Below are 23,151 nucleotides of genomic sequence, written 5' to 3'. Positions count from 1 at the left end.
GTTAAAAAAGAAAAAAAAAATCACATTATTTAAATAACAAAAGGAAATCTGAGTCAACAACCATTATCATGTATTTAATAGTCTTCCTTCAAATCTAGCTGTCTACTCCCTAAGTTTAAAAAAAAAAAATCAACATTTCATTCATAGGCAGTTCTGTGTAAATCTAGAAACAAAACAAGAATATTTACTGCTGGCACTATTATCATTTCAGATATCATTATAATTATAAAAGTAATAGCTTACTAGAGATTGTTTGAAAGAGGCAAGTTGGACATGAAAATCAGCTAAAATAAAGATGGGTAGTTCTTTAATTGGCTGTTACACATCAAATTCAGTAACCCTTACAACATACTGACACTGACCAGGATTTTTCCAGTATTTGCTGGGAGGAGAATGGATGCCAATAATACCTACAAAGATCAATTTACTCAACTCTTACAAACCCTCCTTCATCCCACCCTATTTTAGCGACTCCTACCTCTGCAGTAACATATTTTACACCTTTTATAACCTCTAGTTTGTATCATCTATTTCTTCTCCTAGACTAGGAGTTAGAGGAAAAATTGTTAGCTATTATTTTTTATATACTAAATAATATAAACAAACCATAGCTCTATAGACATTTAAAATGCTTGCTCAAAAACAAAGTTCATTTAAAAAAAAAAAGGGTATGTGCAACCATTTTTGGACTGTTTTGGTAACATCTGAATACAGTTCCCATGTGGAAAAAAATAGGCATTACAAAAAGTTTATGTAACCAATACAATCTCAAACAAAATATCACCAAGACCTTTTAAACTTGACAACACTGTGTTACTGTTGTGGTTGTGTATATAGTATAAGCAGAACTTAATTTTAGAAGAGAAATAAAAGACCAACATTAGGTCAGAGGAATAAACTTTTAAGTGTATGAAAAACATATGAAAATTAGTGTGTTGTAATGTCACAAAGACAAACTTTACGGGAATAGGAAAACCCACCACCATAATAAATTCTTGATATACATTACAAGATGGTCATGATTACCCAAAGTGCTCAAGCTTTCAAATGCCCCTAAAGCATTTAACTTCTCCCATAAAAATTCAGTTAAGTATAGCCACATCTTCAAATCCTTAGTGCTTCTAAAATACATTACTAGTCACATATATAAAGTCATAAAAATAAATTCTGGCACTCAAAATAGAAACTACATCAATAGCAACAACATTAACCAACCACAAACTTACCTGAATCTTCAAAACCACTTTAATTTATCCAAAACGTCTATTTTCTGGCTAAGAACCATCACTTTCTTAGACCTCTTCATTTTCTCTTCACTTCCATCACCAGCACTAGCAGTTGGTTTTCTTTTTCGGGCCCATATTTCACAAAGAAACAGCTTTTATCACTTCGAGAGTTACTGTGTACGCGACGACAAGTAGAGAAAAACAAAGCTGCGTTGAGATGCGGGTGCTGGCCTGTCTAATAGGCTCCTCCTTTGAGCTCTTGTTAAGACCAGTTCCTATTTGTAAGCCTGGCAGCAGCAAGTTAACATTTCAGTCTCAGCAAAACTACAAATACTGAATCATAGTCCTTGGGGCCAGCTGAGAATAGCTGAAACCATATAAAGGTTAATTTACAAATAATGAAGGCCTAAAATGTCTAAGATCTTAATAATTGAAGAGATACTGCAATACACTGGGCAAGGGAAAGACTATCAAAATCAGTAACATTAAGTGAACACTCGCAACTCATTAAAGAAAGATTTAAAATCCCTTAAGCTAAAATGATTCTACATTAATGAAATATTTGGGCAAAAAAGTGAAAAAAAAAAATCACCCAAGCCATAAACTTATTCTCAAATGTTGACAGAAAAAAATTTATTAGAATTGAGCAAAAATTCTGTGTAAGACTATCAAGTCTGGTTACATAAAGATCTGAGACTTTTACATAAAAATCTGAGAGTTTAAATTTGCAAACATAAAACCAAAATACAGGGATGAAAGATTTTGGAAACTTTCTACAGTAATTAAGGAATCAATATTTTTAACACATAGAAAGTTCATATAAAATTCAAGAAAAAATCTATTAAGTGCCAAGGGTAAATGTGAAAAGAAAATTCCTTCACAAAAAGAATATAGAGGAAAAAGAGTCAACATTACTAAAAGCCAACAAAATCATATACACAGTAAATATACTTGTTTTATCATATAATAGCAGAATGAAAAAGTGAAAATAAAAAAGAGGGAATAGCAAAAACTCAAGCTATACCGGTGATATTGTATAACTCTTTGGGAAATAATTTTGTTACCATGTGGCAAAGTCATGAAAATGCTGATATTTATTAACATACATCATGGAATCTCCAAAAGATGGTGTGAGGGGCCAGAAAAACAGGGAGATGAAAAGTTTATGCTCAAAGAATTAATTAGAAATAATTAGAAATTAGAATTAATTAGAAATAATCTAAATGTGTAAAAGAAAAGTTCTGGTGGTTTGGTAAACATTAAGTAGCAATTAAATTAAAAATGATTACAAATGATCTATTTAACTGCCATAAAGTAAAATTTATGTAAAAATTTCTGTAGGAACAGGATACATCTATTTTAAAATGTGAATAGAAGAGCAGAGAAAAAACTAAAATAATATTAGTCTATTGTATTGTCCCCAAGTCAAGGTTCTCATTTGATGGGTGGTAGGACTTGAACAAGTAGCATTTATCAGTTTGCTTAGAAAATGACCATCAATACCATTTAATCTAAGAGAAAAATTTTTCAAGAAAAATGAGCACCAACTTTACATCCTAAAATTATAAAAAATATATGGATGGTTTAGAACTATTCACAGACATAATAAAAACAGGGCATTTTTATTATTAAAATTGTTATCTGTCTATAGCGGTAAATACCTAGTGGATTATGGTAGGCAGCCACATATTCAGGGAAGAGATATATTTCAATTAATGCAAGAAGGAAGAAACTGGTGCTCATCAGTAGGGCAGAGAGGAAATCATACATACTGTCTAAACCAAACAGAAAATACTGTAAAAGTCTACCAGGCTAAAAATGACTATATAGGTAATATACAAAAACATAGCAAAATAAATCCACCCTGCAAAATGATCTGTAAGTACTGATCATATAGGATTCATTCTCAAAACTCAACAAACATCTAATAAGGGGCTGATATCTAGAATATATAGAACTTCTACAAATCAGCAATTAAGAAAAAGTCCAAGCATTCCAATTAAAAAGTGGACAAAGGATTTTAAGTCATTTCTTCAAAGATTAAAAAAAGGTCAAGAAGGTTGTGAAAATAAGGTCAACATCACCAGGTGCTAGGAAAATGCAAATTAATACCATCACTTCAAATCCATTATAAAAAACCAGAAAACAAGAGTTGGCAAAGATGTGGGAATACTGTATAACCCTTATAAATTGCTGGTGGGTATGTAAAATGGTACAGCTACTATGAAAAATGGTGTGGAGAATCTTCAAAAATTAAAGATATAATTACCGCATCATCTAACTATTACAATTCTGGGCTTACACCCCAAAGAAGATAAAGCATGGACTCAGATTATTTGTACATCAAAGTTCACAGCAGGCCTCCCTGGTGGCCTAAGGGCATTATCACTGCTATGGCCTGAGTTCGTTCTCAGTCCAGGGAGCTAATCCACATATGGTGCAGTGGACCTCTCATGTCTCGCCTGCTGCTTCCCTTAGCAGTGTGTTTCAGTCAACCTCATACTCTGCTCCCCACTCTGTCTCTGGTGAATCCTCTCATGCCCTGCACCTCTGGTCTAAACCTCAGGTATTCTATACAAAAAAACAAACAAACAAAAAAAAAAAGTTCACAGCAGCAGCATTATTTACAATAGCCAGAATGTGGAAGAAACCCAAGAGCAGGATGATGGATGAATGGATAAACAAAATGTGGCACATACATACAAAGGAATATTCTTCTGCATTGAAAATAATTTGGAATGTTACAATGCAGATGAACCTGCACATTATATGCTAAGAAAATCAGTCACAAAAGGGCTAATATTTTTATAATTCCTCTTATGTGGCTTCTAGAATAGTCAAATTCAGAGAGATAGAAAGTAGAATGGTATTTGTAAAGGCTGGAGGTGAGGGGAAAAAGGGACTGTTTAATGGGGAGTTTCAGCTGGCAAAGTAGAAAACATTCTGAAGATTGAGGGTGTTGCTGATCACACAAGGTGAATGCACTTAATGCCATAGAATGGTATACTTACAAATGGTTAAAATGGGAAATTTTTTTTTTAAGATTTATTTTATTTATTTATACATACAAGAACTAGGGTGTAGGCCAGAGGTGCAGGAGATGAGAGGATTCACCAGACACAGAGTGGGGAGCAGAACAAGCAGACTGACTGAAATAAATTGCTGAGGGGAGCAGAGGCTGAGACAGGAGAGGTCTGCTGTGCCATGTGGGTCAGCTCCTTGGCCAAGGATTGAACTCCTGCTGCAGTGGCTGCTGAGAGTTTCACAGTGCTGAGACTTAACCCTTTGTGCCACCAGGGAGGTCCGAAATTATTTATTTATTCATTTATTTAAAAAAAAAAAGATTTACTTATACATACAAGAACTGGGGTACAGGCCAGAGGTGTGGGGTGGGGAGAACGGGGTGAGAGGATTCACAAGAGACAGAGTGGAGAGCAGAACAGGCGGATCTACTGAAACACACTGCTGAGGAGAGCACAGCAGCTGAGGGCAAGACAGGAGAGGTCTGCCCTGCCATGTGGGCCACCTCCCTGGGCTGGGGATGGAACTCTGCTGCAGAGGCTGGCATAGCTTGAGAACCCTGAGACCTTAACCCCTGCACCACAAGGGAAGACCCCTGAAATTGTTTATTATGGATAGCTTATTATATTAAAATTATCTGGCAACATTGAAAGATAATTCTTGCCAGATGAACTACAATATGGACTACTCATCCTACATAGAGAAAAGTCTGCAAGAAGTCAAGCAAAATGAGGTAAATAAATAACTAAGAATCAGGAGTTCATGCTTTGTGCTGGAAGGAAAGGGTCTATATGCCGTGGCTATAGATTTGCCAGATTTCCTTAGAAGAGAAGGAAAAAAAAAAAAAAAGAAACAGCTAGCTTAAAGTCTAAATTCTTATTTTATGGATGGCGAGGTTGCAATAAAATTACCCAGGTTTTTAGCCATGCTCAGATGGTGATTCTCTGTGTAGGTTATTCAAGATTTTGTGCCAGTTCACAGGAGGAAAGGACAAACTCAGAGGGCTATTCATTTCGAAGAAAGCATCGCTAATTATCTACACAATCTCCTCTAACGCAGAATACCTGATCACCTCAGTAATTCTAGTTAATATACTAAGACAATGTAAGTTTAATTTTGTAAGGCTTATAACAATACTCGCCTGCAGCTTTTAAATAAAGTTTTGACTATGGGCAAAAACAATCAGTATTTCTCCAACACTACCTAGAGGGAAAAACATTACTTCTAAAGGATTCATGTAATTTTTTCCTGAAATAATCCAAAGATAAGGGTAGTTAATGCCTTCTTTTTTTTTTTAAATTTATTTATTTATGCAAGCACTGGGTACAGTCAGAAGCACGGGAGGGTGAGAGGATTCACCAGAGCCAGAGCGGGGAGCAGAACAGGCAGACTGACGAAGTACACTGCTGAGGGGGGAGCAGCGGGGGCAGCAGGAGAGGTCTGCGCACAATGTGGGACCCTCGCTGGCGGCCAGGGATCGAACCAGCGCTGCAGAGGCTGCGGGCAGCTTTGCAGCCCAGCGCTCAACCGCTGCGCCACCGGGGAGGCCCCAATGCCTTCTTTTTAAAAAAATTTTACATCTTGATAGTTAAATCTTAGAGGACACTTGTTACGGACACACCTCTTTGGAGAAGAGGTGCCCTTTTCCCTGCCCCCACTTACCTGCAGCCACCGCAGACTGCAGGTCCCAGTATGCCATGAACCAAATTTCCTAAGCAGGGGGAACCACTGGGAATTAGAGGCAGAACTAAGTAGCCAGGTGAAGCTCTATAACACAGAAGGCAGGCGGGCTCTGGGGCTGCTTCTTGTGGTTTTTTTTGGTTTTTTTTTAAAGATTTATTTATTGGGCCTCCCCGGTGGTGCAGTGGGTTGAGTGCAGCGCTGTGAATCTCTGTCTGCAGCCCCTGTGGCACCGATTTGATGCCTGCATGGCAGAGGAGAGTCGCACATGGTGCCACAGACTTCTCCTGACTCCCCCACTGCTCCCCTCAGCAGTGTATTTTGGGCCTTCTGCCTGTTCTGCTCCCCACTCTGTCTCTGGTGGGTCCTCTCACCCTCCCACCTCTGGCCTGTACCCCAGTGCTTGTATAAATAAATAAATCTTAAAAAAAATAAAAAATAAAATTTAAAAAAATTAAAAAAAAAAAAGGATTTAATTATGTATACAAGAGCTGGGTCACAGGCCAGAGGTGTGGGGGGTGAGAGGACCCACCAGAGACAGAGTGGGGAGCAGAACAGGCAGGATGACTGAAATACACTGCTGAGGGGAGCAGCGGGGAGACAGGAGAGGCCTGCAGCGCCATGTGGGTCACCTCCCTGGCCAGGGAGCTAACTCGTGTTGCAGTGGCTGTGGACTGCCTCACAGTGCTGTGCTTAACCCCTTGCGCCACCAGGGAGGCCCCTGGGGTTTCTTGTTTCTACAGTTGCTTTTTTTTTTTTTAAAGATTTATTTATTTATGCATACAAGACTGGGGTGTAGGAAAGAGGTGAGGGAGTTAAGAGGATTCACCAGAGACAGAGCGGAGAGCAGAACAGACAGATGGAATGGAGAGCAGAACAGGGTAAGACAGGAGCGGTCTGCTGTCATGTGGGTAGCTACCTGGCCAGCTGGGGGTTGGGGACTGAACTCCTTCAGAGGCTGCAGATAGCTTCACATTGCTGTGCTTAACCCCTTGTGCCACCAGGGAGTCCCTGTTTCTACAGTTTTGACTTGCCCCAAGGGATTTCGAAGGTGTAGAGAGAGAGAGAGAGATACTTGAAAAAGACACATGGATGAGAGACACATAAGAAGGCTGTCCTGGCAGAGACAATGGCAGCCATTATCTTGATTTGCACAAGTTCCTATAACAGTGCATAGAAAAAAAAAACAACTTCTGGATTCTGGTTCTGTATGTCAGGAGCTTTTCTAAGTTGCCACTCCATTCTGACAAGTAAAAAGCTAAATAAACTGGAAAAAAAAAACAACAACTCTTCTAAAATCTGTAAGAAAAGGTCACAAAACAAAATGCTATGCTGAAAACTGGAGAAACAGACAGGCATATACAGAAAATAATAATATCCCAGAGAAGAAACCACTAAAGAAAAACCAATCCTGGGGTAGGAAAACTGGTGAACTATGACAAATTTCCAAGTTAGGTTTAAACAAGTTTGAGTTACAAACTCCACAGGAAGCTAGTCACAAGGAGTTCACTAAGTTTTTGTGAATTTTGTCTTCAGGAGCTTGACCATATTATCAGTTTCAGATAAAAATCTGGTGCTTCTGGTAGGGTGAAAGGAGGAGAAACAAATCAATTTGAAGTAAGTTAGAGCACTCTGTTTTTAATAAGGCCTGCCCTTTTAGAAACAAAATGTATAACATTAATAAATGATAATGCCAGTAGAAAGAAATATGTGAAACAGTTAACTGAAAATGTCCCCAAGTTCATGTCAGACACAAAACTACAGACCCAGGAAGCATCAGAAAAACATCAAGAAGGATAAATACTGAAAACCTACACATAAGCACATCATTTTCAAACTTCAGAAAATAAAAGATAATGTGCAAGGATAAATGCACAGCCTATTTTGCAAAAGGAACTTCCTTTCCCCTTCTCCTTAGGTGATACTCCTTCCACTTTCAGTTCAAGAACCTTGCACTGACTGTTTCCCTCAAAGGAAATCTCCCAGATAAACACTGCTTGCCTTGAAAGGGATTCTTTAGTACCTGGCAATAAGCCTACCCACTAAGTGAGCTTAAGTGAGCAGAGATCAGTGCATAAGAGTTCTAATATCTGAGGATTTTACAACAGAAGAACAGAAAAGGGAAAGTTACAGAAGAACTGACATATAGGACTCTAACCTTCAGAATAAGAAGTTACAGGAAACCTGCAATCCAAGTACATAATTATCTATGACAAGCAATGCCTAAAGTAATTAGAAAATATCTGCAAGGAAGAAAAAAAAGTGATGAAAACACTACATTAAAAATTCTTCTGGTTCAATATTCACAACTAGAAATTGGTATTACAAAAATAAGCCCAGGGGCTTGTAGGGCGGAATCCAAGAAAATATTCACTATTATTTGATTACCTAAAACAGCTACCAAAAAAATGACAACGGGGGCCTCCTTGGTGGTGCAGGGGTTAGTCCCAGTGCTATCAAGCTATGTCCAGCCACTGCCAGCCACTAGGGCATGAGTTTGATCCTGGCCAGGGAGGTAACCCACCTGGCGCAGCAGACCTCTCCTGTCTCACCAGACCTCTCCTGTCTCACCCGCTGCTCCCCGCAGCAGTGTATTTCAGTCAGTCTGCCTGTTCTGCTCCCCACTGTGTCTCTGGTGAATCCTCTCACCCCCTGCACCACTGGCCTTCACCCTGGTTCTTGTATGCATAAATAAATAAAAACAAATCTTTAAAAAAAATGCAAACATTAAAGGTCCACCTGTAAATGTATGCTTAAAAAATAATTACGTAAGATTACCAACCACTAAAGTAAGTGAAATGGAATACAATAGTATTGCATATAATGACTATTATATTGGAATCTGTATAAAAATATCATTAAGTTATAAAGAGTTCCCAGAGAAAGGAAAGACTGGGCTCTAAAAATATAATATGGGAAAAATGTACATAAAAAATGCAGAGATCTTGGGGCCTCCCTGATGGCGCCAAGGGGTTAAGCCCTGCACTATGAAGCAATCCGCAGCCTCTGCAGCACAAGTTTGATCCCCAGCCGGCCAGGGAGCAGCCCACATGGTGCAGCAGACCTCTCCTGGCTCACCCGCTGCTCCCCTCAGCAGTGTATTTCAGTCAATCTGCCTGTTCTGTTCCCCACTAGGTCTCTGGTGAATCCTCTCATGGCCTCCCCCCCACCCCCGCATCTCTGGCCTGCTGTACCCCAGCTCTTGTATGCATAAATAAATCCTTTTTAAAAAATGCAGAGATCAGTGCATAAAAAATGACAATTATCTAAAAGTATAATACTGGGAGTTAATAAGGTAGAATAATATATATTCTGTGTACTGCTTATTAGAGGGCAATGTGGAAAAAATCAAAATTACAAATGCATGTAGCTGTTGACACAGCAATTGACTTATATGAATTTATACTACAGAAATACCGGGATATGTGAGAAGTGACTATGCACTAAATTATCTACTACAGCACTGTTAACAATCAAAAACATAAAAGTATGTCCAAATCAAAAGCTAAAAAAGTGATTCAATACAAAGTATGAGCCACACAATGTAATATTCCTATAGCCAAGAAAAATGAGAACACACTTCATAAAAGGATAAAGATAGCTCTTTGGCAAACTGTATTTTTCCAAGATGGTTGCAGCAAGATTTCCCACCCTATATTCTTCTTAATACACTCTTTTGAAGCTTCTACCTTGAATCTGTGAGTGTTTTATCAGAACAAAACTGATGCTATCTAATTGTCTACTCCTAATAGATAATAAAAGGGTCACCCAGATTACACCTGGTACTTTTGGACACTCACTCTTGAACCTAGATCACGCTGTTAGGAAACCACACATTTGGGTATTCTGACTGACAGTCAAGTCTCAACCAGCAGCAGCAGCAGCAGCAGCAAGATACCTGGGAGATGATTCTAGCGCCTGCACTGACTACAACCCATGAGAGAGAAAAAAAACTGCCTATTAACCGACTCAACTACCAGAACCAGGAGAAACAAAATGATTTTTAAATCAGTAAGTTCTGAGGGGTCTTTTTTATCTTTTGATAAATAATTGGAACAATATGAAGGTGAAAAATTTAAGTTATATTATCGTTGGTCTGATGCTTTAAATTGTGTAAAAAGGGGAAGAAGAATACACAGATTTCACTGTAAACTTTGCAAGAATATACAGCAAAGTAAGATTTTCTCTAGGGAAAAGAAGTGAGTGGAATATAAGATGGAAAGGAGACTTTCAATGTAATTCTCTCAGTGTAAATTTTGACTAATGAACAAATTAATGAAGTAAGAAAATACTATCAGTGAAACACATGGATGGTATAAAAATGAGCAAGGTAATTTTGGAACATGAGTGGTTTAAATTTTTAAGATTTATTTATTTATACAAGCACTGGGTACAGTCAGAGGTGTGGGAGGGTGAGAGAATTCACCAGAGCCAGAGTGGAGAGCAGAATAGGCAGACTGACGAAGTACACTGCTGAGGGGAGCAGCAGGCGGCAGGAGAGGTCTGCGTGCCACGCCCGGTGGCCGGGAGCAGCCGGGGATCGAACCAGCGCTGCAAGGCTGCTGGCAGCTTTGCAACCCAGCGCTCAATCGCTGCGCCACCGGGGAGGCCCTGAATGGTTTAAATTTATTTCAAAATATTTTCACATTCTTTCCCTTGTAAAATGATACAAGGGTCCATATCTGCCAAATACCACATATTTAATGACAATGTTATGTCCCACAAACATTTCCTAACTCTGAACCAGATTTTCCAGTCTGATAGTTCCTTAAGCAGACAATTTAGGAAAACAGAAGAAAAAAAAAATCACACACATACATACATGATTCCAGAAACACAAATGGCGTTGAAAAAACACCATCTTTAATCTAAATTGCCATTTAGTTGCAAAACCTCAAGTACATCCCTGTTCTTGCTTCCATTTCCTAATCCATAAAACCTGTATTTACTGATTATACCATGGTAAGGTCCAAATGAGATGTGTCAAAATGCTGTAAAGTTCTGTGACTGCACCATATAACATGTAACTATTTAAAAATTATCTTATCACCGATCTTGCAATTAGCCTTTATTTCACAGAAGTCCCATTTCTCTAAAGTTTATAACTACTAACGAATGCAGTCAATGAAAGGTAGTGTTCTCTAAATTTAAGCTTTCTAATACTAAAGTAACTTAGGTCCAAGAAATATTGAGTTACACTTCAAAAAGAGTTGGTATCAACTGAGTGGAACACATTTTGGCTTGAGTTTTATGCAAAGAAAATTTATTTTGGTGGAGAAATGCTGAAGGTGTCTGATAATTACACAGTGCAAGAGTCCCACATCAGGCTACCCTTTTTGAGACCGAACAGTATCTGCTGTATCAATTGTGGAAAAAGGCAGAAAAACCATGAATGGCTGGTTCCTCACTTTGCTTCTCCCTTCCTCACCTACTGCCTTGAAGAGAGGATGAATGCTGTTTATCAACATTTATTTTGAATATCCTTATAAAGCACTAAGAATTATTTTCAAAATCCAAGACACAACTTCAAGAACTCATTCTCATCTAAAGGAACTTATTAAATTTTTTTGGGTCCAGAGTTGATGTTTAGATCAAGATAGCCAATAACCTCAAATTATCCCATGTTGCTTTTCTCATTCTTAAATGTCTCTATTCTGTTCCAACAAGAGACAGGTTGAGAAAAGGCTCTCAATGATGACTTCAAATGATGTTAACCTATGATAAATAATTCAACATGCATTATATGCAAAATTGCATATAATGCAATTGGTGTAAACCCAAATGAGGAAAAGAAACACTTTCAAAAAAAAGTTTCCTGGTTTCATGTATTTTTATCAAGTCACAATTTTACCATTAGGAGGACTTTTTTTTAAAAAAAGCTTCCCATCCTACCATACCTCCCAGCTATTATTCAAAACCAAATGTATTTTGTACCTCTTACTTTGTCGATGAAAACATCAAATATCCAAAACCCATAAGTAAGAACAGTAAGGTAGCAAAAATGGACTGCATACAGCAAAAAATTTATCACAAAGTCCCTGCATAAAAGCTTATAAAACTTAGACTTGTTCAGTATGTAACTAAGAGTACATTAACTTTTTATGCATATTCTATATGGCGATATATATAAAATAAAATCAGTTGGCAATTCAGGCTTAATTTAATATGTACAGTCCCAGATTATGTTTACTGTTTCCCACACTAAACCACAGGGTCTTTTTTGATTTCTAGTGCTTAGTACACTGTTAAATAAACCTACTGAATAAATGAACTTCAGATAAGATTAATAATTTATTTCCTAGTATACAAAAGAATAAAAACAACAAATTAGTAAATCAGAGGCAGTTCACAGTAGGTTAGAGCTAATCAGCAAAATCATTCTAGCAAACAGCTTTGAAAATTTCAGTGCATCAATGAATTAAGGCAGTTAAAAAAAAATCACATTCATGGGTCTCCCTGAGGGCTCAAGGGGCTAAGCACCGCACTATGAAGCAATCCGCAGCCTCTGCAGCACAAGTGAGTTCGATCCCCGTCGATGGAGGTGACCCACAGGGCTCAGCACACCTCCCCAGTATCACCCCTTGCTCCCCTCAACTGTGTACTTTAGTAGATCTGCCTGTTCTGCTCCCCACTCTGTCTCTGGTGAATCTTCCAATCTCCCCTCTCACTGCCCCCCCTCCAAGTTGGCTTGCACCCTAGCTCTTATATGCACAAATAAATCTTAAAAAAAAAAATAATAATAATGGCAAGTAAATGCACAGATTACAATTATACAAACATATCTTTCTGGAGGCTAGCAAATGAAGGTCAAGAGTAGAAAGCTTACCACTACAGGGAAAAACATGAGCTGCAAAGATTTACATTTTCTTGTTGTTTTTCTCCCTTCAGTTTAGGAAGCAACTTTAATATCTGCATACAAGTTGTATTCTACTTAACTGTAATTTCTCTCTGAGAAAACTTTAAAAAATAACTCAGCTGATCTGGGGGACATGCAGGTAATATAATATGCATGACCACCCTCACATTTGTGAAAACCAATAGATGGATTAGTAAAAATTTACCTGACACAGTTTTAAGAAATTTAATTGCAAATGCCCATGCTATTTACTTGAATGAATGTGCAAAACTTTGCTTTTAGGAAAGCTCAAATTTAATTTTTTTAAAGATTTATTTGTGCATGCAAGAACTGGGGTACAGACGAGAGGTGCAGGGGGTGGAGGGAGGTGAGGATTCACCAGAGACAGAGTGGGGAAACAGAACAGGTGGATTGAAACACACCGCTGCGGGGTGCAGTGGGAGAGACAGGAGAGGTCTGCTGCTTCTGCTCCCTGGCCTGCAGGGATGGAACTTGGGCTGGCTGCAGTGGCTGTGGATAGCTTCATAGTGCTGCGACTTAACCCCTTGTGCCATCAGGGAGGCCCAGGAAGGCTCAAATTTAGTAAGCATTTGTATTTCTATCTTACCTGTTCCTTAATTTTTAATGAGAAATACCTTGAAGAGAAGAAAATAGGACCCTAAAGTTCCTTAACATTTACAGGTCCTCAAAATTTCCAAATCAAATGCTATGTACTAGCGGAAGAGTTATGAGTCCAAATCATGACACGAATCCATGTCATGGTAACAAAAATATCAAGGTGATTAAAAAAATCACTCAGCGGGCCTCCCTGGTGGCGCAGCGGTTGAGCGCTGGGTTGCGAAGCTGCCCACAGCCTCTGCAGTGCCGGTTCGATCCCCGGCTGCTCCCCGGCCACCAGAGGAGGGTCCCGCATGGCGTGCAGACCTCTCCTGCCACCTGCTGCTCCCCTCAGCAGTGCACTTCGGTCCTTCTGCCTGCTCTGCTCCCCGCTCTGCCTCTGGTGAATTCTCTCGCCCTCCCGCGCTTCTGACTGTACCCAGTGCTTGTATAAATAAATAAATAAATCAATCTTTAAAAAAAAAAAATCACTCAGCAAAAGAGTAATGGTAGAGATAACAATGGTAATGGCTAACGATAAGCACTTTACTGTGTGTTAGGCACCGTACAAAGAAATTTATATGTCCTTTCATTTAGTAGTAATAAGAAAACCTTTTAAGTTGACTGCTACTACTTTCATTTAAGAGGAAAATAAGAGGAAAATAAAAGGAGGAAGAGGAAAATAAAATTGAGTCTGACTTTCCCAAAGACATGTAGCTGTTGTGTGCTGGAGGCAGAACTGAAAATCAAACAGTGTAGATAGAGCCCACTTTCTTAGCAATGCTTTATTCTTGAGAAAGACCTGTCATCAATTGATAGGTAAAATACTGTATTAACAGTATTAATAATAATTATGAAACCAGTCTTTCTCTTCTTAAATTTACCCCCAATTAGAGGTTATTCTTGAGTACAAAAACAAAATCTTTTACTTCTTAGAGAGAACTGGATGGATAGTAAATGTAGAAGCATAATGAAAACAGTTTTTAAAAGACCTTCATTTCTTTAAGTAATATAATATTTGATGGATCTCCCTGGGGCGCAAGGGGTTAAGCTGCAGTACTAAGAAGCTGTCGGCAGCCACTGTAGCACTAGTTCGATCCCTGGCCAGGAAGGTGACCCACATGGCACAGCAGACCTCTCCTGTCTCACCTCAGCAATGTGTTTCAGTCAGTCTGCCTATTCTGCTCCCCACTCGGGTCTCTGGTGAATCCTCTCACCCCTGCACCTCTAGCCTGCACCCCAAGCTCTTGTATGCATAAATAAATAAATCTTTAAAAAAATATGTAATACTTGTGGCAATACAGAGAAGTAGCACTGAAAAACAATGGCTACTCAAACTCCCTTATTAGAGATAAGGCAGAGTATCCTTGATGGTATATAAAAAGGGCCATGATCTCCTAAAGAGACCTAGTGGCTGACAGATTCATAGGAAGGGGGTTCCTAAATCTTGTTCTCAACCTGGAGTAGTTGGGTCAATGTTTTTAAAAATCTTACAAAAATCAGTCTACAGTTTAAAAATTATTCTAACAGCAAGAGTAATGTTAATATTCTCACCTACAGTTCTGTCACTTAAACTTTAACCATTAAGGCATTTCTTTGGTGATTACATATGCAAAATTAAACTAGTATCATGCATTTTTCTTTCAAAATTAAACAAGGATTATAGGTACTTAAGTTTAAGATGGCCAGTCCTCTGATCGAAAAAAGTACCTACTGAAGAGTTACGAAACACCAGAAGTAAACAAAGAGAACAACCCTATGCCCAATGTTTCTTGCTAACCTTCTTGGCTAGTTTAAGCAAAAGAGCAGCAGCACAAATATAACCCAGGCATTAAACCCCTATAAATAATCTAGAACTCCTCAAAGTGCTAATCCCATACCACCTATTGATAGTCACCTAGTATTGATAGTCACCTAGGAATGCAAGAGGCAAGGGGTATGGAGATAACCTGAATTCTTTTTTTTTTTTCACATTTTATTTAAATTTTATTTTTTATATTCCCCATACAATCGCAACCCCTAACCTGGATTCTTAAATTTAGCTATTATGTTTAGGAAAAACACAAACTAAAAAAACAGTTGGATTTCCACTTTAAAACACAGTTATGTCAGTGGAAATTTAAGTGAGCTCTTTACCATAATTCACATGACTAAATAAAAATCAAGTAAAAAAGGGAAAACAATGCAAAGTAGTTGACCAGGTTTATCTGTAAAATAACATCACACATCAGCCAAAACAAAAATACATGTAACTTAACAGTTAGGCGCCTTTGGTGTCAGCTCAGAAACCTAGACTAACGCTTAGATTCTAGTATCAGCGCCTAATGGTGAAGAGCTGTTGCAAGAGCATAAAAGCACAGGGCTTACTATATTATAGTAGCTTATCAATACTTTCACCTTAAACTTACACAATGTTTTATGTCAATTATATCTCAAAAACAAAACTGCTCATAGGTGCCATCATGACTGTTAGACCTCCTGGAAACATGTTCAACAGTGGAAAGTATCCACCACCAACTATTAACAAAGAAATTCCTTTTGAAGTCAGTTTTACAGATAGAAAATACTAAGCAAGCCTTACACATAGGAACAAAAATCTTTTCAAAATTCATTTGTAAAATGTAGACAATCTGGCATTAAATGGAAATCACAGATATGCATGTACATAAGATTATACATGTACAGATATGGGATTAATTTTTTTAAACACTTTGAAATATCATTAGAAAAATTTCATTTAGAAGATGATTGTAGTATCCAAAATAACAACAAACAAAAATTCTAGTCTTGATCTTCCGGCAAAATTTCCCTGGAATTAAGTTCTTTACCATAAGTACTTCAGTTTTTTAGTATGTACTGTGGAGGGAGAAAGGGCAGTATATAACACTGCCCATAACTATTTAGCTCAGGTATTTAGCTAGAATGCGTATGTATTTTCAGAAATGCTACCATTGACAACTACTTACGTGGAAACAGAGTAACTTCTGCACCAGTTTAAGGTGAGAGGATATTGCCTGTAGTCTTTAAAATCATCCTACCATGCAGGTCAGTTAGCTAGGATGAATCGGTTTTCTGAAGGCTAAACTTTGGGAAGAAATATTACTAACTCACATCTATGTAAGAACAAATGCATTAACAAAGGAACTACAAAGAATACATATTATATTGCTTATTAAAATGTCAAGATTCCTGACTCAAAATAAACACTCCATATAAACTCCAGTTTTGATATTATAAAAAACATAAAATACTACATGATACAATGCCAACACGACATACAAATGTAAAAGGGTGAAAATTACTTTTATACTACTAAGTCTACCTAAGTGAAAATACCACGTTTATTTCCTGTATGTACTAGGGGAAAATCACAAAGGAGCGCCCTAATTTTTCTTATTGAAGTGTCTGAAATCAAGAACACAATTATCAACAGTATTTTCTTATAAACATAAACTAAATACACAGCACCTAGTTTTGCTTCTGAAAAAGGAATTTTAAGTTGCTACATGCCAAAGGGCATCTCTCATGCATTTCAAATATTTGACTTTTTAAATGAGATTAAAATATAGTGTTATATACCTGAAAAAGTATGACTTAATTACATACCCCTTGCAAAATACTGTGAATGTGAAAGATGAATGGTTCCTCTGACACTACCTAATTCAGTGACAGATGAAATTGAAGCCCCTAGGAAGGCTAAATGCGTGCTCCAATGCTACACAGCTGTGATTTCTACATTCCCAACACTGCTAGATCTCTCTTCTTGGGGACATTCACTTCCCCCTCATCCTGGTCCTGTCACGACCATGGTACATAGTGCTCATGCTCCTCCTTTTCCTCCAACCTCCTCCAAGGTCCATTTAATTTTCATATCCCTCTTCATTAAACCCTCATTTTTCTCCCTCCCTCATCCTGAAAGGACTCTTAAATTTATATCCTAGTAGTGTTCAAATTTAATTTTACAGGTCAGTGTAATTACAACAGTCCAGCTATTTAGAATTATAATTTTAAGTTACTTTTTACTAGTCACTTTCAATATTTTAACTATTCTAATTTAAAGAAATTTATAAGCATTATCATGAAAGATACCAGATCAAATCTTATTATTTGCTTATTACTTGGGACACTGATTCTGGTCTTGTTTGCAGCTGCAATTTAGCTTTTATACAACTACCTTAAGGATATTTAGGATATCAAAATGTGAAAAGACATTATTGTAACCAAAATCAAGGTAATTTTAAAGTGTGAGGTTTGCTGAACAGCTCTTTTCTCCACTGTGTGACCTACTTAGGTATTTATCATCACATGACTGGAACTGCAAAATATTTTTTGCCAGAGTATGATTCAATTAAAAGAACTAGGAAAAAAAGAATTTCTCACCCCCGATGGTACTTTCTTGAAATTCATGAAATTGGCCTTTCACAAAACGAAGCACTAGGCTTGATTTGCCAACAGCAGACTCTCCCAGAAGTACTAGTTTGAACTGGCATATTTTATTTCCAGTATTTGGCCCGTTGGGTCTTGTTGCTCCTCGATTAGCCATGTCCAAATTTGAAATAAGTCCCCAATTTCAGTTTTTTGAATGAACTTCCAGGATGTGAGGTGTCAATTTTTCTTCTTCCGGAGGTAAAGAAACCTGTAAGGAAACAAATATGAAGTAATTATACAAACCAGTAACACAAAGCATTATCTACTATTAAAAACTTAAGTAAACCTTGCCCACAACATGTCATTGCATGGCAATTCTAAACTCTACTAGGTACTGAATGTCCTCTGGTTTAATTCACTATTTTAATATCGAAATAATGTAAGGCATGAAATTTTAGCCTGAAATCATGTTTTCATTTTCAGAGCTTTTTACTTTTTTAAGACTTAACTTTGTTTTAGGTACTACTTTTAGTACTCACATAGTCACTAAACAATCCTATGGACTATTACAATCCTTAAAAAAATGAGGAAACATACACTGAGAGGTTATATAATTTGACTGAGGTCACATAGCTACTGTGACAGAGCGATGACAGAGCTGGGTTTTAAAACTGAGGCAAGAGCTCAGGTTCTGGAATCACTATTCAGGTTAAAGCAATTCTGATGAAAGCTCTTAGTGTTGATCCTAAAACGTAAGCAAGAGCTCCAAAACTGCTGGCTATATTAGAAGATTTCTATTAAATAGTACCATTCTATTAAATGGTACTTTTTTTTTTGTTTTGCTTAACAGAGACTTTGGAGCAACCAATTTTAAAGCTTCTAGGTTTGTGTATCTATTAGCTACAGACTGTTTTCTCATGTACTCAAGTATGTGTCTGGCAATGTTAGCAGTAGTTGTCTATATTGCTAAGCTTGTTTTTTTATTTACTTGTACTTTTCTATAGTTTTTGGGCTAACAAATGTCATTTTCTATATAATGCATTTGGAAAAAAACTAGTCTTTATGCCAACTTCTTTTATGTTGTCTTACTGTCTAATGAGACTTTTCAATCTCAAAGGAATCAGCAAACACTTAAAAGAATTTTTCCCAAACTACTCACAAATCAGCTTTCTTCCACTGTAATAAAAAGATCATCACATGCTAACAATACTAAATGTGAAGATTCTCCCCCTATAACCTCTGCAATTTAGCTACCTCACATAAGAAATGTGCCTTTCCCATGAACTGAGTATGTAAGAATCACTCTTTAAATTCATTAATAAACCCATAAAAGCCTATATTCTGGCGACCATAAAATCATTTCTGCCTTATTTAAACACAAGCTCTGAAGAGTCCTTATCTTTCTTTAGTAATACATTCATAGATGAAATGATGTGTCTGAGTTGCTTCCTAACAATGAGAACATAAATAAAACAAGATTGGCAACAAGAGAATTGAAGCTAGGTTCTGGGATCATTATACTATTCTCCCTATTTCTTTATATTTAAAAAATCTTCTGTAATAATAGTTTAAAAAAAAAAAAAGCTCCAATTCCCACATTTAACTAAGCCCCAATTCCCCCACTCTAGCCCTCAGGAAACATACCAGACCAGATTTGGGGATCTAATCCTGACTTTACTAGTCTCTGCCGGAACAAATACTTTCATTTCCAAGTCTTTATTTTGGGTATACCCAATTTACATAGCTACTGTGAGAATGAGAAAATATACGTTAAGAAATCTAATACAATGCTAACACATAGAGATAGAAAACTGGTCTGTGGTAAAACAAGCAACAGAATGCCATGTAGGCTGAAAATGCACCAACCATGTGTCCGGGTAATATTATACAGAACAGCAATTTAAACTCTTCCCAAATGTCTTTTTATCTACGAAACTGACAACCAGTAAATTGAAATAAGGAAAACATCAGATTCGCATTAAAAAGAAACCAGCAAGACAAGGTTAGTAGTTAGCCTTGCCTTTAAGGTTTAAAGCTATTGGGTTTTAGTTACCCCAAGGCTCTCAAACAAGAAACAACAATTCAATTATACAGTCAACACATTACGGGTAAGTGCTTATATGCACAACTCACCGAAACTTCCATTTTGCAAAAGAAAGATTTTGCAGAAAATGCAATTTTAAATCTTTTGAAAATAACTTATTCTGACGTCCTTACGGGTGCTCTTTAACAAAAATTTCATGAACAGCTGCAGTTAACATTACGCAAATATTTTGTACCAGGCCCCAGTCTGTTAATTTTGCTTACAGTTCCCCTCAGCTCCTAGGTCCCGGTTTTACATTGAGAATAAACTCTGAGCTGTCTGAATATACGGTGGTGTACCCATGGGATTTTTCTTTATTAGTTATGTGAAAGGTAACTGATACAACGCTCAGATACCGCTTCAGCAGACGACCAAAAAAAAAAACCAAGTATGTGAATTATGACGTTCAGAGGTTAAAAAGTCTGAAAGTCTTGGGGGTGGGGGCGCGGGGCGGGGACAACCAGGGAAGACATCACAACAGGTTTAATGGTCTCTACCTACTTAGGGTGCCCCACAGCCTGGTGATCCTCAGTTCTTCAGTGAACTGCTGTCCCCCACCTCATGCAGAACAGACACTATTTCGACCAGCCTCCTCCTCCCTCCATGAGCCCGTCTTTGGAAGTCGAAGGTAGGCGGAGCTGCCCAAACTCACACCTGCTGTAGGCCCCGAACCCCCGAGCAGCGCACCTGAGCAGCTGCAACAACCCAACTTCATAGGTGCGGAACAAGCCGGGCTCGCCGGGCGCGCTGGCCAGCTGCCCGATCCTGCTCCCCCGAAACAGGCCGGGCTGAGGCCAGGACCCCCCACCCCAGCCCGCCCCGCACCCCAGGACTGGCAGGCCAGGAGCGAGGCGGAACCGCGGCCTCCAGGACGCCTTGGCGGCGCCATCTTGAGAAGGGAAGCGGGTGACACCCGTCGCTCCCTCAGTCAGTGCCCGAACCCTGATTTCCAGAGCCCCCCGGAGAAGGAGTCACAGGGCCGGCGGAGAGCGCAGCGGGACTCGACAGCTCGCGGCCCGAGGCGGCGGCGCGCGCGGGAGAAGGGGCGGGGGACCCCGCGCCGGGAGGGCGGCGGGCGGGCCGGGGAGCGCGGACCAGCCGGGTCCCGGGCTCGCTTGGCCGGCGGGGGAGCAGCTCGGTTACCTGAGGCGCAGCGCGCGGGGCCGCGGGGGCTCGGAGGCCGAGGCCGAGACTGTGGCTCTGGCGGCGGCGGCGTCTCCTCCTCGCGCCGCTCCCCTCAGACTGGACGGTGCCGGGCTCGCGCCGCGGTGCCGCCCCCGTCGGGCTCCGTCCCCGCCTCTCCCTGCTCCGCCTTCCTCCGGCCTCTCTCCTCCTCCGCCGCCGCCGGCGCTGGAGTGCCGAGGAATTCCTCCTCCCCTCCCCGGCCTCCTCCCCTCAGGCCGGCCGCCGGCTCCTTCTTGAACTAAAACACAAACACTCAAGTCCCAGCGCCGGAGCCACTTCCGCCGCCCAGCGCCGGCCTCACCGCCACGTCGCTGCACGTCGCGGGCTACGCCCCGCCGTCACTTCCGGTCGCCGCCGGCCCCAGCGCTTCATCCGCTCAGGCCTGCAGTTCAAAACCCTCCGAGTCGCGGCGGCTTCGCGGTTCGGGGCGGGGCGCGTCACGTGACCACGCACTGCCCTCCCCCTCCCTCTCCCCAGGCGCGCGGGCCCCGCCCTCGCCGGCGCCATTGTTATCTGGGCGGTGGTCCTGGGCTCGCGGCGTCCGGGCGTCCCGGAGCCCGGGCAGCTCCTCGCCCGCCCCCACTTCGGGCTAGCCCGAAAACCTTGGGGGTGTTGCGCTCAGCCTTCATGGTGCGGCCAAGTTTCCTCTGAATATTTGCTCACAGTCCCCCTGACCTTACCCGGTGACACCCCCTATTCTGACAGCTGGTAGAGGCTCTTGAAAGAGGATTTCCCAGCTCGAGACCCTCGACTTGACACTGGGGCTGGGGGTGGGGTGGGGGGTGTAAAGGATATTTACTCCAAAGAGAAGGGAATAACCTTCTTCAGCCCCAAAGCTGTCTGTCTGCAAGAGGCGAAGTCTTAAAAACTTGCTGTCAGGGAGAGTTTACTTGATTTTGGTGGAGGGGGGCAAATCCTAAAATGAGTTTCCCTTTGCTCATTGCTGTGTTGAATGCTTTGCAGGGATTGTCCGATTTGTGTTTTTACACTGGGGCTGTCACGCTGAAACTGACTGTTGTCTGCCTTACTGCTTTAGTAACTCCACCGAGTGGTTCTCACCCCTGTTTAGCACGGTGCCTGGAGCAAATCTGAAGTCATGGATGTGGAATTGGTGGATGAGGCGTGCCTGTTTGCAGGTACAGAATCTGAGGCTCAGAGATTGAGTAATTTGTCCAAAATCTCTACGGACTTGATGAAATTGGATTCCAACTTGCAGGCTGGCTCCACAACCGAAGCCCAAAACATTACCCTCGTCTGCAGACCTGCATAAGGCGTTACTTTGGTTAAAGCTTACAAGGTAGTCACTGTCCAGGCATCTGAAAGAAAAATAAATTAAAATTCGTCTTGTACTTTGATAGAATTCTAAATTGATTTTCCCTCAGGATCAGGACTACTTTTGAGTTTGCAGTTTACCATTTATAGCCCTGTTTTGAGGACATCAATATTGATTGTCTTTGAGGTGTACTTGGGTGAGGTATCCTATTGGTGCTCAGTCAACATTATGCAATGAAGATGATTTGAACCCTTGAATAGCCAGTCTTTCAGATCAACTCCTCAGTTACTAACCAGAAGAACATAATTATCATATGTGAATAGTATCTGTGGCACTTTATCACCAAGGGATTTTTCCAATATGACGTTAGTCATGGTAATACTTCTTGGACAATCCCTGGAAGAATCAGGAAATAGGATATGTCACATCAGTTTTGGCATGTCAACAGTATGTCCAAATCCAAACTTGTCTCATCCCAAACTTGCTTTTGCTTGGTGACAGGCATTAACAGCCTCCCAGTCATCTGGACTTGAAACTGCAAAATCATCTTCACCTCTTCCATTATCCATTCTATCAAAAATTCTCTTATCCCCAAATCTGAGACATAATCCCAATTTTTTTGGGCCATGGTAGTATTCCTACAAACTGGAATTAATGCACATGCCTGGCTTTTCAATCTATACAGTTTAGCCAGTTATTCTGCTGGAAAACATTTGGTGGTATCTCTGCTTGCAAAAACAGGGCCCCAGATTCAGCAATTCTAGTGCCAACCTAGGTTTCATTTATTCTTTTTCTATACCCTTTATCTTTCCTCTTGCCAGACTCTTGGTCTGTACCCTAATCATGCCAGTCTACTCTATAT

The 23,151-nt window shown here is 39.9% G+C and overlaps 2 protein-coding genes across 7 annotated transcripts in view; one reads left to right on the top strand and one right to left on the bottom strand.

The window, feature by feature from the left end:
- The window catches only part of RAB5A (RAB5A, member RAS oncogene family), a 31,630-nt gene extending 10,571 nt beyond the window's left edge, over nucleotides 1–21,059 (bottom strand). Inside the window, exons 1-2 of one of the 3 annotated variants that reach the window (XM_037524952.2) lie at nucleotides 20,975–21,059; nucleotides 17,761–18,016 (exon numbers count right to left, since the gene is read on the bottom strand). In XM_037524952.2, the coding sequence (XP_037380849.1) occupies nucleotides 17,761–17,923 (163 nt within the window). In that variant the 5' untranslated portion in view covers nucleotides 17,924–18,016; nucleotides 20,975–21,059. Of the gene's footprint in view, nucleotides 1–17,760; nucleotides 18,017–18,287; nucleotides 18,454–19,881; nucleotides 20,196–20,974 lie in introns of those variants that run through there. The other 2 variants (XM_037524969.2, XM_037524961.2) reach the window with 2 other exon arrangements.
- Nucleotides 20,289–23,151, top strand: part of EFHB (EF-hand domain family member B) — a 46,316-nt gene continuing 43,453 nt past the window's right edge. The window contains exons 1-2 of one of the 4 annotated variants that reach the window (XM_054691567.1): nucleotides 20,420–20,459; nucleotides 22,086–22,152. In XM_054691567.1, coding sequence (XP_054547542.1) covers nucleotides 22,113–22,152 — 40 coding nt within the window. In that variant the 5' untranslated portion in view covers nucleotides 20,420–20,459; nucleotides 22,086–22,112. Of the gene's footprint in view, nucleotides 20,460–21,545; nucleotides 21,647–22,052; nucleotides 22,153–23,151 lie in introns of those variants that run through there. The other 3 variants (XM_054691518.1, XM_054691548.1, XM_037524891.2) reach the window with 3 other exon arrangements.

This window comes from Talpa occidentalis, unplaced genomic scaffold (assembly GCF_014898055.3).
Source record: "Talpa occidentalis isolate TD23 unplaced genomic scaffold, MPIMG_talOcc4v2.1 talOcc4.10, whole genome shotgun sequence".
Lineage (NCBI taxonomy): Eukaryota > Metazoa > Chordata > Mammalia > Eulipotyphla > Talpidae > Talpa > Talpa occidentalis.
This window is presented reverse-complemented; position numbering and strand designations above follow the sequence as displayed.